Here is a 13,976-nt window from a genome sequence, read left to right on the forward strand (position 1 = left end):
TGACCTACATGAGGCTGGATGTTTTGACAATTGCTTTTTTATTGCCTTAGACTTTTGGCTATTTTTCTGCATCTAGAACAAGAATAAACCAACGTTGTAATTATTTTATATCACAAACGCAATAAATACATGTTATTTCACAAACGTAATACATGTTACTTTTAATTTGTACTTTATTGCACTTCTTGTGCTTACAATCTACAATTGAAGAACTCAGTTAAATACTGTAGATGAACTGCCTGTAAGGTTATACAGCCAACATTAGTTGGACATTAACATTAATTTGGAATTTGACTTATTATGGAAGGACTTGTCAGTATTTAACCCCCTCTTCCTTTTCATTTTAAGCCCGCTACGCTTAGCTGTAGGAAGCTGCATGCACGTTAAGTTTCTTTAAAACAAGCGTCTATGTTCGCCTCTAAACCAAACCTTGTCATTGTTATAACTCACCCTGTTGTCGGTGGAAATAGAGCTGCAGTCTTTTTTTTGACCCCATGGGACCTTTGGTGTCGCGTGGGGCAATAATGACGTGGTTACGAAAGCTTGACCGTTTGATGCCGTATGGGGCAACAATGACCTAGTGACGTTATTTTAGTGGTGAGGCCTTTCTGTGGATTAAGTTTTCCGATGGGTTACGATTCCATGAAACTGGCCCTCCACCGTCCTTTGAAGTTATTAAAAGTAGTCTCTTGAAAAACGTCCTTTGTATGTATATATTTCTCACTTTATTAATTAATTTCAGGATTTATTTTATTTATTTATTTAATCTGTATATTCATGTATTTATTTATTTATTTAATACTAAAGTATAGTATTTAATACTAAGACTAAAATGGTGTTCCATACTATAGGATTCTAGGCTAAATCCTACGTCAAGTTTGGCTCAAAAGTAAAGTACGCCTGAACATCTATGCCTTTAGATTGGCCTAATAGCAGTGGACCAATGCTCATGGCCAATGTCATTTCAATGACTTATAATGTAATAAGGTTTTGGTCATTTAGGTGATGATACGAATGTTAATACATTTTAATGAGAGCTTTAGAGACTCATTCCAACCCAAATCGGACAAAGGGATCCGTATACAGTTAATGACATGGACATAGAGTACTTACACTTTCCTACAGTATTAATCCCTAGACATGCCTTTACAGTAACACTTCCTCTTTGTCTTCTCTCCAAGGGCAGACATCCAAGCGGAATGAGTCAGGATCTGTTGATTTTTCTTCGCTCTCCGTTCAACAGTACAGGTCGTTTTATGAAGACAAAGTGTAGCGTTCGTGGCATTGTGCGGCCTTTTAGGTGAGCATATAGTCTCTTCATTTAAAAAATGTCCTTCATAGTAACAAATCCACTACAGCAAGGGTTTAATAAACAAACTCATTTTCCACTGCGCCAAAGACCCGGTAAGACCTGCTAACAAATGTCATTTGTCATTAATGGAAAAGGTCACACCCGGGTTTCATTCCCAGGACAAATGACTCTGCAATAGTATTATAGGTATATACTGCAGGTATAGGTATTTATCGGCTCCAGCTCCGATCGGCTGTGATGAAATCATGACACCCAAAAAGAAAGGCACACTCGTCTACTCTGCGATGGGAATGGCGTCAATCGCCTATTTTTAGTGGGTTCGCCCACGTTTGAAAAAAAACAACCCAGGCTCATTTTGGTGTAAAAACGGTGTTAGGGTTCCTCTTCATATCGGTGCCCATTATCCATTGAAAAGCAACGTGTTGGTAATAATAATAATAATAAAAACAACCTTTATTTGTGTAGCCCTTATCATCCACAACATGCAACTTAAAGCACTTTACATTAGTAGAAGGTCATCAAATAGTAACAATAAAAAGCAAACCAGCTAAATGCATTTAATATAAATAGGTAAAAACTATATTCATTTTCATGTTTGCGTGAGGGCTTTTGCAGTGTGTTTGTTATCTCTTGCAATCAAAGCTGCCACCCATGGGAATTCTATGTATGTATATTATCTTGTATTATTATCTATGTTGTGGGTTAGTTCTTCCCGGCCTCGCTGCAGCCATGATCCTCGAGTGTCATTCATGTACAAACAGCGATCGGTTTGTTGGCTCCGGGGGGACTCGACTCTCCCAGCCTCGGCGGATCCTCCTCAGCCTCCGGCGGCAGCAGGGCAGCAGCAGGGCGGCCCTGAGCAGGAGGACGCCCAGCGGAGGGAGCGACGCCAGGATGAAGGAGGGCGGAGTGCACCACACGTACTGCCGGGGCTCCGCCCATTTCCTCCAGCCGTAGACCAGGGCGTGGCCCGTGCACAGCAGCAGGGCACCGTAGCCCAGAGACCTCTGAGAGCGTGGAGACGGATATTTTAATTTACGGAGGGTAGCGTGTCATGAAGCTTGTAGATTCTTGTCTGCTCCACTCTACCCTTTCTTCTTTCCTTTGCTGTGATACTGTATCGTAATAGAGTGATATTGTAATACAGTATTATATTATAATATTTGTAATGTTTTTTTAAGATAATTCAATATTTGACAGTAAAACCTAAGTAAATGAATCATATGAGACCCTAGCACATAACCCTCGCTGAAACATTATGATAGTTCAACTTACTATTGCAAAAATATTATTTCAACTCAACAGTCTGTTCCTTCAAACACTCCCCTATTTGTGGCGTGGAAGGCTCCTTATATTATTAATTAATATTTCTCTAAATTACAGTCTTAAGGTCCCTAACCTCCCAGCAAACCTTCTTCGATCTTTCTTCTCTAGTTGAGTGCAAAACGAAAAAAAACTAAAAACGAATTAAAGCAGATGTAAAGACCTTCTCCTGGACTGTCGGAATAAGTAAACTTGGACAGGGAAGGGACCTCGTAGATTTTTTTGTTAAAAACAGTTTGTGCTGAATTTTAAGCCTGGCCGATGATATATTTATAATGTCTTATTAGTTTATTGTCAAGCGTGTACGGGAAACTTTATTGATCCCTCTTCAAGGATAGGTTTGGTTTTTTTCAATCCAGTCCTTAGTAAAATGTGGATTTCCATCATGTATAACTGTTGAATAACACAGAAATGTCTGAGTAATTGCAAAGCATAAACATCTTTTGTAGTAATTATTATTATTATTATTATTATTATTATTATTATTATATTAATGTGTACTGTTGGCTTGATATACAATTATAAGAGGGTTGTGTGAGGAATGATAGTGTTCCTTCAAAGATGACCCACATCTGAAATGAGTATAATATTTATATATCTTTATTAAATGAATTTTTCTTGCTTGTTTACTTGACTTGTTTGCTTTGACTTTATTGTCACTAATTGCTTGCCTTCTCTCAATGTAAAGCAATTGGGTTACATTATGTGAATTTTTATTTTAGATTTAGTTTTGCGTGAAACGAAAAACATAAACTTGTATTTGCACATTCCGCTGAGCTGCAGAGGACTGCTGAAGGCGTTCATTTTGAGCGAAGTACCTGAATGCAGGTGAACTCCCTCCAGGTGAGGCTGTCGGAGACGGACGGCAGAGAGGAGACCGCCACGACGGCCAGCAGGCACAGGCCCAGGATGCCCAGCGATACGTAGATTTCCATCCGCCAGACGTCATCCGACACCCAGGCGTCTTCCTTGTCCTGCTGAACCTTAAAAAAAAAAAAAAGTACGAGCGGTGGAAAGTTAACATTTTGACGAACATCCATGAACATAAAGCTGTATTCCCATGAGGCAGTTTGAAAGAAAGACCGTAGATTAACAGAGCCGAGCCCTGAATTCTGATCTTTCGTTTGAAAGTCGCAGAAATAATTTCCAATGACTTCTGGTGACTATTAGGCCATACAATCCCAAAATAATAATATAATAACTTTCATTTGTAAGTGTGTACAGGGCCGGCTCTAGCCATTTTGCCGCTCTAGATGGGGGGGACTGACGGAGAAAGTGTCCCAATTACGCACGGTGCTTGTTTCGTTCCATAAGGAAACAGAGTAAAATAAAATAACCTACATCTGAAATAAAAACACATGATGCCTACGTCGCCCATGCTGAGAGCCCGGCCCTGTTTGTATGGCACCCTTCACACACAAAATGGAATTCAAATTGCTTTGCATTCATAGAAAGCAATCAATTAGTGACCATAAAAACCCAGAGCAAACAAGCCAAGTAAACGAGCAAGAAAAATGCGTTTAATAAAGACATAAATATTATACTAATTTCAGATTTGGGTCGTCTTTGAAGGAACACCATCATTCCTCAGAGCACGGACTCCCACGGAGATGATTTTTATCCGGACTCACACAGAGAAGGGCGGGATTCACCCATAACCCTCTTAAACTTGTAATTGTATATTAGGGCAACAGTAGACGTTAAGGAAAACATTTAATGTCATGCAATTACTCAGGTATTGCTGCGTAAAGAGAGCCTGTGATTTAAAGAGGTACCCAAATTCCAGTCCTGCAAAATATACCCCGTTTAACATTGAGCTCCACAGTAGACACAACATATATACATGACGGAAACACACATTTGAATGAGGACCGGGTGGAGAAACAGCAAACCTCTCCTTGAAGAGGGAGCCAGAAAGCTTTCGACAGACACTTGACAATAGCCTCGACATTCTTTTGTGCTCTGAGGCCTCCATTGCCAAGCAACCGACCGACCTACGCAGCCGGCAGGGAAAGGGAAATGAAAACCGGTCGGTCGAACTGGTTAAGTTTGGATTAGTAAGGTCCCGATAAAGGGGGCTGCTCACTTCCCCGCATGCCGAGCAGCCGCCTGCCCACGTACCTGCTGGTACGCCCAGTTGAGCAGTTTGTACCTGTAGGACCTCCTCATGGGGTAGCAGAGGCTGTAGACGGCGTGCAGGCCGGCCAGGCAGAAGGAGAGCAGGCCGAGCTGCTTCCTCGCGCCGAGCCACCTCTCCAGCCACCGTGGGAAGGGGCCGTACTTCGTACCTGGAAGCGGGAGCGCGCTACATGAGAAGGGCGGCGCATTCAAAATGGTCGCGCTACCTACTGTACCACGTACGTGTACTGCGTCGCCGCTTCCGTCCAGCGCTCTGTGCGTTGACGATACTTGACCGCATGTCATCCTGATGCTTCTGGCGTGCGCGGGTGGAAGAGGACACTCAAAACGCTCATGTACTGACCAAAGCCCTCCCGAATAGCAACTTAGGAAACCATTCTGCGTGAAGCGAGCTGCAATAACTCCGGCCGGGTGTTCGGGCCGGTGCAGCAGGGCTCCAAACCGCAGCTCAGCTTCGGGCGCCGCGGTCGTGATTTGGAAGCGTATTGTTCCATAAACGGGGATACGAAGGCTCAGCGAGGTATATCTGAGGGTTCAGTTGCCATATTTAACAGGCCTTTCGTTCGCGCGCGAGCGAGGTGGCCGTCTTCCCTCCTTCCTCTGCAAATCCCTAAGGTATCGACTCCACCCTGCCAAGACGGCAGCGAGCGCAAAGCCAAATTCGAGGCTTCGGTTTGTGCTCTTTTGACACCAACGGGCGGCGTCTTGGGGACGGTGGAGTGGCGCACAGTCTCCCTGAATTCTCTTTAGAGCTGTCGGCCATTTTCATCGTGGGTCTCTGCCGCTACTCCGCGTCTTTCGCTTTCACATCACGCGTGTCTTTGTTTTTGTTTTTTTCCCGTCCTTCCGTGATGGCAATGAGCGTAAGGCCAAATTCGAGGCTTCAAATTGTCTCTTTGCAAAGCAGCGTCTGTGTCCATTTTTTAATACTCGTTTCACCTGCTCCGATAGGGATAAGGACTGTCAGTATAAGTTGAAGTCTTACATAACCTTTGAACAGAATTCTTTACACTAGTTGGCTAATGCACTTCAGGAAATGACTACACAGACAGTTAATCGAAAAAGATGCTTTGATTTAGAATTTTTTTTTTATGACAAACCGATTTCCGCTTAGGGAGAGCGGCTTCCAGTCTGTGCTGTACCTCTGCAGAGCTGCAACAAGGCAGCCAGCTGCCCCGGCAGGTAGACTAGAGCCAGCAGGGTGATGGACGTCCAGGGCAGAGCCTTGTTCACCACCAGGATGGGCACCTTACAGAAGGCCACAAACCGTTTAAAAAAAATGGAATCTACAATTTGGTGTTACGCTTGAAACATTAACAATTGAACGTTAAGGTGAAATTTGATGGAAATATAAATAAATCCATCAACTTTACAACAACAACAAATGGCAATTAACAAGCAATGCGTTATCAGTATTCAAACACCAGGATCCACTCAAGGCAACGCGAGGGGCTTGTACCTAAAATCCATGTCAAACCCACACGAACATGGAGAAAAGGGTCCAGAACATGGGAGGAATTCACACAGAACGGCACACCCCAGCTGGCTTATCTGGCCCCCCGAGGTCAACTCAGGACCCCTCCTTCCTCCCGGCTGTGTGAGAGCATGTGACGGGTACAACTACTATACAACGCAAAAACCGCCCATCACGCTTGTCTAGCTATAAAATATGGTGGCGTTACCTTGTAAAAGTTATTCTTGCTCTCCGAAACCAGGGGCTGAACCACATCCCGCAGGAAGGTGTAGAGGAAGGTCCCCACCAGGAGGACGGCCATCGCTCTCAGTGGAAGGATCCACTGCGGGAAGAGAGGCATCTCCTCCGAAGCCACGCCGCCAGGAGCCCCGGACCCCTCTAGGTCCAGGGGGGCCGGCGGTGGGCCGGCGGCAGTCTCAGCCTTTTCTCGACAGTCCCGCTCTGCGGCCCCCGAGCAATCCGGGCCGAGGGGACGTCTCTCCGATGCTCCCCGCCCTGTCTCCATCACTGCCAAGGCAACAGGTAACAGGTGACGGAGGCTGAGGTACAACGTGGGCCTCCGCCGACTCAAAAGGAAACAAGGCGGCGAAAAAAGTGTACATAAACTCAAGGCTTATCTCAAGGTTAAAAAAACCAAACAGCGGACACGGTCCTATATGCAGTATCCATGAGCGCATCGTGATGATGCTCTTGGCTTTTAATTATGAGGCTTGACGGTACAGTGCGGTTTTGCTTGGCTTTGGAGCCGGCCTGCCAACCCCGAGCTCAGGAATGCAAAGCACTCAAGAGCAGGGTAGGCATTTAGACAGAACCCAGGTCTAATTCCCAGGGTTTGAAGGTATTAATCCAGAGGATTAGTTGGTCAGTTTCCAAGGGCCACAGAGTCATGATTTTTGGCAGAAAGGGACATTTCTTTGGTCTAGATGACACTTTTTCCTTCTTTTATTTTTGCCTCGCCCCTAAAGGGAGTTTCACTTTCACACACGTAATTAAATTAGAAGAAAGGTTCGTTGTTCCTGTGAAGGTCTCTGAGAAGTAAGAAAATGTTCAACGAACGTTTGTCTTTTGAAGGGATCCTCTTCGTGGCTGTAAGAAGTTGGAAGCCCCGAAACAAACCTCACTATGGCAGCAGATCATCACAGCCCCATGGTACTTCAGAATTACTAATGGATCCTATTGGGTTTTCTATAGAATCATAATTCTATAGGAGCATTCTATGGGATCCTAGTATTACCTGCGGAAATACTCTCAAGTTTTTAACATAATTGGAACTATCATTGAACAATATATAGGTTCCTATAGGATTTTCCATATGAATATTCTTTAGAATATTACAGGAACTACCATTAAACATTATATAGAATCCTATAGGATTTTTCTTTACATATAAATGTTCTTTAGATTAATTACAGGAACATGAAACGTTAAACAGGATCCCATAGAATTTTCTAAAGAAATATTCCTCAGAATATTATAGGAACTGTCATAAAACATTATACAGAATCCTATAGAAATATTCTTTCCAATATCACAGGAAGTATCACAAAACATTCAATAAGATCCCATGGTGTTTTCTATAGTAAGACTATAAGAATGTTACAGGAACCATCATTAAACGTCGGGATTCTCACCAGAAACATTCTTCACAAAATTGTAGGAACGACCACACAGCAAACACGCACAGCCAACCTCACCTAACGCCGCACCCGGATCTACGTGTGACTTACTGGCAGGCGTTTAGATCATCCTCTGCGCGGAGGCCAATCGACCCGCAAAGACGAATGACGCGGAGTCCCAAAAAAAAACAAAACAACGAGACAAACGGAAAAAAAAAAAACAAACAAACAAACAAACAAACAAGAGGCGGGCACGCGTGGCAGAGAGACGCGGGGGTCGCTCGCTCCGGCCCCGCGCCGCACGCTCCGGCCCCCGGCCACGGCGCTGCGTCCGGACCCGCCCCCGGAGCCCCGCGCCGACCAATGGGCGGCTGCCTGGAGGGGGGGAGCCGACCAATCGGGGAGGCGCCGCGGTAGAGCACGCCCACTTTCCTCTTCCGATCGGACGAGTGTAGCGGTACTTTAAGTAGGTGTGGTACTCTAAGTAGCTGTGGTACTCTAAGTAGCTGTGGTACTCTAAGTAGCTGTGGTACTTTAAGTAGCTGTGGTACTTTAAGTAGCTGTGGTACTCTAAGTAGCTGTGGTACTTTAAGTAGCTGTGGTACTTTAAGTAGCTGTGGTACTTTAGATAGCTGTGGTACTCTAAGTAGCTGTGGTACTCTAAGTAGCTGTGGTACTTTAAGTAGCTGTGGTACTTTAGGTAGCTGTGGTACTCTAAGTAGCTGTGGTGCTTTAAGTAGCTGTGGTGCTCTAAGTAGCTGTGGTACTTTAAGTAGGTGTGGTACTCAAAGTAGGTGTGGTGCTCTAAGTAGGTGTGGTACTCAAAGTAGGTGTGGTGCTTAAAGTAGCTGTGGTACTCTAAGTAGCTGTGGTACTCTAAGTAGCTGTGGTGCTTTAAGTAGCTGTGGTACTTTAAGTAGTTGTAGTACTTTTTAGTGGTTTTAGTAATTTTAGTACTTTTTAGTGGTTTCAGTGCTCTAAGTAGTTGTAGTAATTTTTAGTGCTTTTAGTAGTTGTAGTACTTTTTAGTGGTTTCAGTGCTCTTAGTAGTTGTAGTACTTTATAGTGCTTTTAGAATTTATAGTACTTTTTAGTGGTTTCAGTGCTCTTAGTAGTTGTAGTACTTTATAGTGCTTTTAGAATTTATAGTACTTTTTAGTGGTTTCAGTGCTCTTAGTAGTTGTAGTACTTTATAGTGCTTTTAGTATTTATAGTACTTTTTAGTGGTTTCAGTGCTCTTAGTAGTTGTAGTACTTTATAGTGCTTTTAGTAGTTGTAGTACTTTTTAGTGGTTTCAGTGCTCTTAGTAGTTGTAGTACTTGTTAGTGGTTTCAGTGCTCTTGGTACTTGTAGTACTTGTTAGTTGTTTCAGTGCTCTTAGTAATTGTAGTACTTTATAGTGCTTTTAGTAGTTGTAGTACTTTTTAGTGGTTTCAGTGCTCTTAGTAGTTGTAGTACTTGTTAGTGGTTTCAGTGCTCTTGGTAGTTGTAGTACTTGTTAGTGGTTTCAGTGCTCTTAGTAGTTGTAGTACTTTTTAGTGGTTTCAGTGCTCTTAGTAGTTGTAGTACTTTTTAGTGGTTTCAGTGCTCTTAGTAGTTTTAGTACTTTTTAGTGGTTTCAGTGATCTTAGTAGTTGTAGTACTTGTTAGTGGTTTCAGTGCTCTTGGTAGTTTGAGTACTTTTTAGTGGTTTCAGTGCTCTTAGTAGTTGTAGTACTTTTTAGTGGTTTCAGTGCTCTTGGTAGTTGTAGTACTGTTTAGTGCTTTTAGTAGTTGTAGTACTTTTTAGTGGTTTCAGTGCTCTTGGTAGTTGTAGTACTTTTTAGTGGTTTCAGTGCTCTTAGTAGTTGTAGTACTTTTTAGTGTTTTCAGTGCTTTTAGTAGTTGTAGTACTTTTTAGTGGTTTCAGTGCTCGTGGTAGTTGTAGTACTTGTTAGTGGTTTCAGTGCTCTTAGTAGTTGTAGTACTTTTTAGTGGTTTCAGTGCTCTTAGTAGTTGTAGTACTTGTTAGTGCTTTTAGTAGTTATAGTACTTTTTAGTGGTTTCATGCTCTTAGTAGTTGTAGTACTTTTTAGTGGTTTCAGTGCTTTTAGTAGTTGTAGTACTTTTTAGTGGTTTCAGTGCTCTTAGTAGTTGTAGTACTTTTTAGTGGTTTCAGTGCTCTTAGTAGTTGTAGTACTTTTTAGTGGTTTCAGTGCTCTTTGTAGTTGTAGTACTTTTTAGTTGTTTCAGTGCTCTTGGTAGTTTGAGTACTTTTTAGTGGTTTCAGTGCTCTTAGTAGTTGTAGTACTTTTTAGTGGTTTCAGTGCTCTTGGTAGTTGTAGTACTGTTTAGTGCTTTTAGTAGTTGTAGTACTTTTTAGTAGTTTCAGTGCTCTTGGTAGTTGTAGTACTTTTTAGTGGTTTCAGTGCTTTTAGTAGTTGTAGTACTTTTTAGTGGTTTCAGTGCTCAGAAGTTGTAGTACTTTTTAGTGGTTTCAGTGCTCTTAGTAGTTGTAGTACTTTTTAGTGGTTTCAGTGCTCTTTGTAGTTGTAGTACTTTTTAGTGGTTTCAGTGCTCTTTGTAGTTGTAGTACTTTTTAGTGGTTTCAGTGCTCTTGGTAGTTGTAGTACAGTTTAGTGCTCTTGGTAGTTGTAGTACTTTTTAGTGGTTTCAGTGCTCTTTGTAGTTGTAGTACTTTTTAGTGGTTTCAGTGCTCTTGGTAGTTGTAGTACTTTTTAGTGGTTTCAGTGCTCTTAATAGTTGTAGTACTTTTTAGTGGTTTCAGTGCTTTTAGTAGTTGTAGTACTTTTTAGTGGTTTCAGTGCTCTTGGTAGTTGTAGTACTTTTTAGTGGTTTCAGTGCTCTTAGTAGTTGTAGTACTTTTTAGTGGTTTCAGTGCTCTTTGTAGTTGTAGTACTTTTTAGTGGTTTCAGTGCTCTTGGTAGTTGTAGTACTGTTTAGTGCTCTTGGTAGTTGTAGTACTTTTCAGTGCTCTTGGTAGTTGTAGTACTTTTTAGTGCTCTTGGTAGTTGTAGTACGTTTTAGTGGTTTCAGTGCTCTTGGTAGTTGTAGTACTGTTTAGTGCTTTTAGTAGTTGTAGTACTTTTTAGTGGTTTCAGTGCTCTTGGTAGTTGTAGTACTTTTTAGTGGTTTCAGTGCTCTTAGTAGTTGTAGTACTTTTTAGTGTTTTCAGTGCTTTTAGTAGTTGTAGTACTTTTTAGTGGTTTCAGTGCTCGTGGTAGTTGTAGTACTTGTTAGTGGTTTCAGTGCTCTTAGTAGTTGTAGTACTTTTTAGTGGTTTCAGTGCTCTTAGTAGTTGTAGTACTTGTTAGTGCTTTTAGTAGTTATAGTACTTTTTAGTGGTTTCATGCTCTTAGTAGTTGTAGTACTTTTTAGTGGTTTCAGTGCTTTTAGTAGTTGTAGTACTTTTTAGTGGTTTCAGTGCTCTAAGTAGTTGTAGTACTTTTTAGTGGTTTCAGTGCTCTTAGTAGTTGTAGTACTTTTTAGTGGTTTCAGTGCTCTTAGTAGTTGTAGTACTTTTTAGTTGTTTCAGTGCTCTTGGTAGTTTGAGTACTTTTTAGTGGTTTCAGTGCTCTTAGTAGTTGTAGTACTTTTTAGCGGTTTCAGTGCTCTTGGTAGTTGTAGTACTGTTTAGTGCTTTTAGTAGTTGTAGTACTTTTTAGTAGTTTCAGTGCTCTTGGTAGTTGTAGTACTTTTTAGTGGTTTCAGTGCTTTTAGTAGTTGTAGTACTTTTTAGTGGTTTCAGTGCTCAGAAGTTGTAGTACTTTTTAGTGGTTTCAGTGCTCTTAGTAGTTGTAGTACTTTTTAGTGGTTTCAGTGCTCTTTGTAGTTGTAGTACTTTTTAGTGGTTTCAGTGCTCTTGGTAGTTGTAGTACAGTTTAGTGCTCTTGGTAGTTGTAGTACTTTTTAGTGGTTTCAGTGCTCTTGGTAGTTGTAGTACTTTTTAGTGGTTTCAGTGCTCTTAATAGTTGTAGTACTTTTTAGTGGTTTCAGTGCTTTTAGTAGTTGTAGTACTTTTTAGTGGTTTCAGTGCTCTTGGTAGTTGTAGTACTTTTTAGTGGTTTCAGTGCTCTTAGTAGTTGTAGTACTTTTTAGTGGTTTCAGTGCTCTTTGTAGTTGTAGTACTTTTTAGTGGTTTCAGTGCTCTTGGTAGTTGTAGTACTGTTTAGTGCTCTTGGTAGTTGTAGTACTTTTCAGTGCTCTTGGTAGTTGTAGTACTTTTTAGTGCTCTTGGTAGTTGTAGTACTTTTTAGTGCTCTTGGTAGTTGTAGTACTGTTTAGTGCTCTTGGTAGTTGTAGTACTTTTCAGTGCTCTTGGTAGTTGTAGTACTTTTCAGTGCTCTTGGTAGTTGTAGTACTTTTTAGTGCTCTTGGTAGTTGTAGTACTTTTCAGTGCTCTTGGTAGTTGTAGTACTGTTTAGTGCTCTTGGTAGTTGTAGTACTTTTCAGTGCTCTTGGTAGTTGTAGTACTTTTCAGTGCTCTAGGTAGTTGTAGTACTGTTTAGTGCTCTTGGTAGTTGTAGTACTTTTTAGTGCTCTTGGTAGTTGTAGTACTTTTCAGTGCTCTTGGTAGTTGTAGTACTTTTCAGTGCTCTTGGTAGTTGTAGTACTTTTTAGTGCTCTTGGTAGTTGTAGTACTTTTTAGTGCTCTTGGTAGTTGTACTTTTTAGTGCTCTTGGTAGTTGTATTACTTTTCAGTGCTCTTGGTAGTTGTAGTACTTTTTAGTGCTCTTGGTAGTTGTAGTACTTTTTAGTGCTCTTGGTAGTTGTAGTACTTTTCAGTGCTCTTGGTAGTTGTAGTACTTTTCAGTGCTCTTGGTAGTTGTAGTACTGTTTAGTGCTCTTGGTAGTTGTAGTACTGTTTAGTGCTCTTGGTAGTTGTAGTACTTTTTAGTGCTCTTGGTAGTTGTAGTACTTTTCAGTGCTCTTGGTAGTTGTAGTACTGTTTAGTGCTCTTGGTAGTTGTAGTACTTTTCAGTGCTCTTGGTAGTTGTAGTACTGTTTAGTGCTCTTGGTAGTTGTAGTACTTTTCAGTGCTCTTGGTAGTTGTAGTACTGTTTAGTGCTCTTGGTAGTTGTAGTACTTTTCAGTGCTCTTGGTAGTTGTAGTACTTTTCAGTGCTCTTGGTAGTTGTAGTACTGTTTAGTGCTCTTGATAGTTGTAGTACTGTTTAGTGCTCTTGATAGTTGTAGTACTTTTTAGTGCTCTTGGTAGTTGTAGTACTGTTTAGTGCTCTTGATAGTTGTAGTACTTTTTAGTGCTCTTGGTAGTTGTAGTACTGTTTAGTGCTCTTGGTAGTTGTAGTACTGTTTAGTGCTCTTGGTAGTTGTAGTACTTTTCAGTGCTCTTGGTAGTTGTAGTACTTTTCAGTGCTCTTGGTAGTTGTAGTACTTTTCAGTGCTCTTGGTAGTTGTAGTACTTTTCAGTGCTCTTGGTAGTTGTAGTACTTTTTAGTGCTTTTCTCCCGCCCCAGCTTGGGGCTCTAGTAGGTTCCAATAGGACCCAGTTTGTCGCAGAAGCCACTAAATAAAATAAACGCAGCTTAATATTTATGGATATTTAATGACATAACGATCTAGTGTTTGTGACAGTGAGATTGGGGCGACTGATCATTTGTTTTCCTGTTGCATGAAGCGTATTGTGCACTATGTGTGTACACATATTTTATGTGTGTACATATATTTTATGTGTGTACATATTTATGTGTGTACATATATGTTATTTGTGTACATATATTACATTTGTGTACATATTTTTTATGTGTGTACATATTTATGTGTGCACATATATTTTCAAATTCAGTGGAATAAACTTAACTCAAAAATCAGATTCATGAGCCAAACAAAGTTTTACATTTTATATATATAATTTATGTATTTTAATATGTGACTTTTTATATATATATATACACATATACAGAACCAAAATTACATTAAAAAAAAAAACATTTGTCTAAGTCTCATGAAAAAAATGACTGTAAAATAACATTCTGAAATTTGGGATAAAAATGCAGTTCCATAAATTAGCTTGAATTAAAGTTTACATTACAAGCGCTTCCATCTGTCAGAGTTCGTACATGAAGGTCCACGTTTGATTTTTCACATGAGGT

The 13,976-nt window shown here is 41.0% G+C and overlaps 1 protein-coding gene across 2 annotated transcripts; it reads right to left on the reverse strand.

Annotated features, from left to right (window-relative positions):
* Positions 1 to 1,738: 1,738 nt before the first annotated feature.
* Positions 1,739 to 8,142, reverse strand: LOC307245156 (STEAP family member 1B-like). Of its 2 annotated transcripts, none has more exons than XM_080020588.1 (6): positions 7,976 to 8,142; positions 6,457 to 6,755; positions 5,917 to 6,022; positions 4,788 to 4,923; positions 3,454 to 3,618; positions 1,739 to 2,319 (listed from the first exon to the last, which is right to left on the reverse strand). In XM_080020588.1, coding segments are annotated over exons 1-6 (897 nt in total). In that variant the 5' UTR covers positions 7,977 to 8,142; the 3' UTR covers positions 1,739 to 2,129. The 2 variants fall into 2 exon arrangements, with proteins under 2 accessions (XP_079876714.1, XP_079876713.1); XM_080020587.1 differs by having other exon boundaries at positions 4,757 to 4,923.
* Positions 8,143 to 13,976: the final 5,834 nt, after the last annotated feature.

The sequence above is a fragment of the Zeus faber genome (genome assembly GCF_960531495.2).
Source record: "Zeus faber genome assembly, chromosome: 19".
In the NCBI taxonomy this organism is placed as follows: domain Eukaryota; kingdom Metazoa; phylum Chordata; class Actinopteri; order Zeiformes; family Zeidae; genus Zeus; species Zeus faber.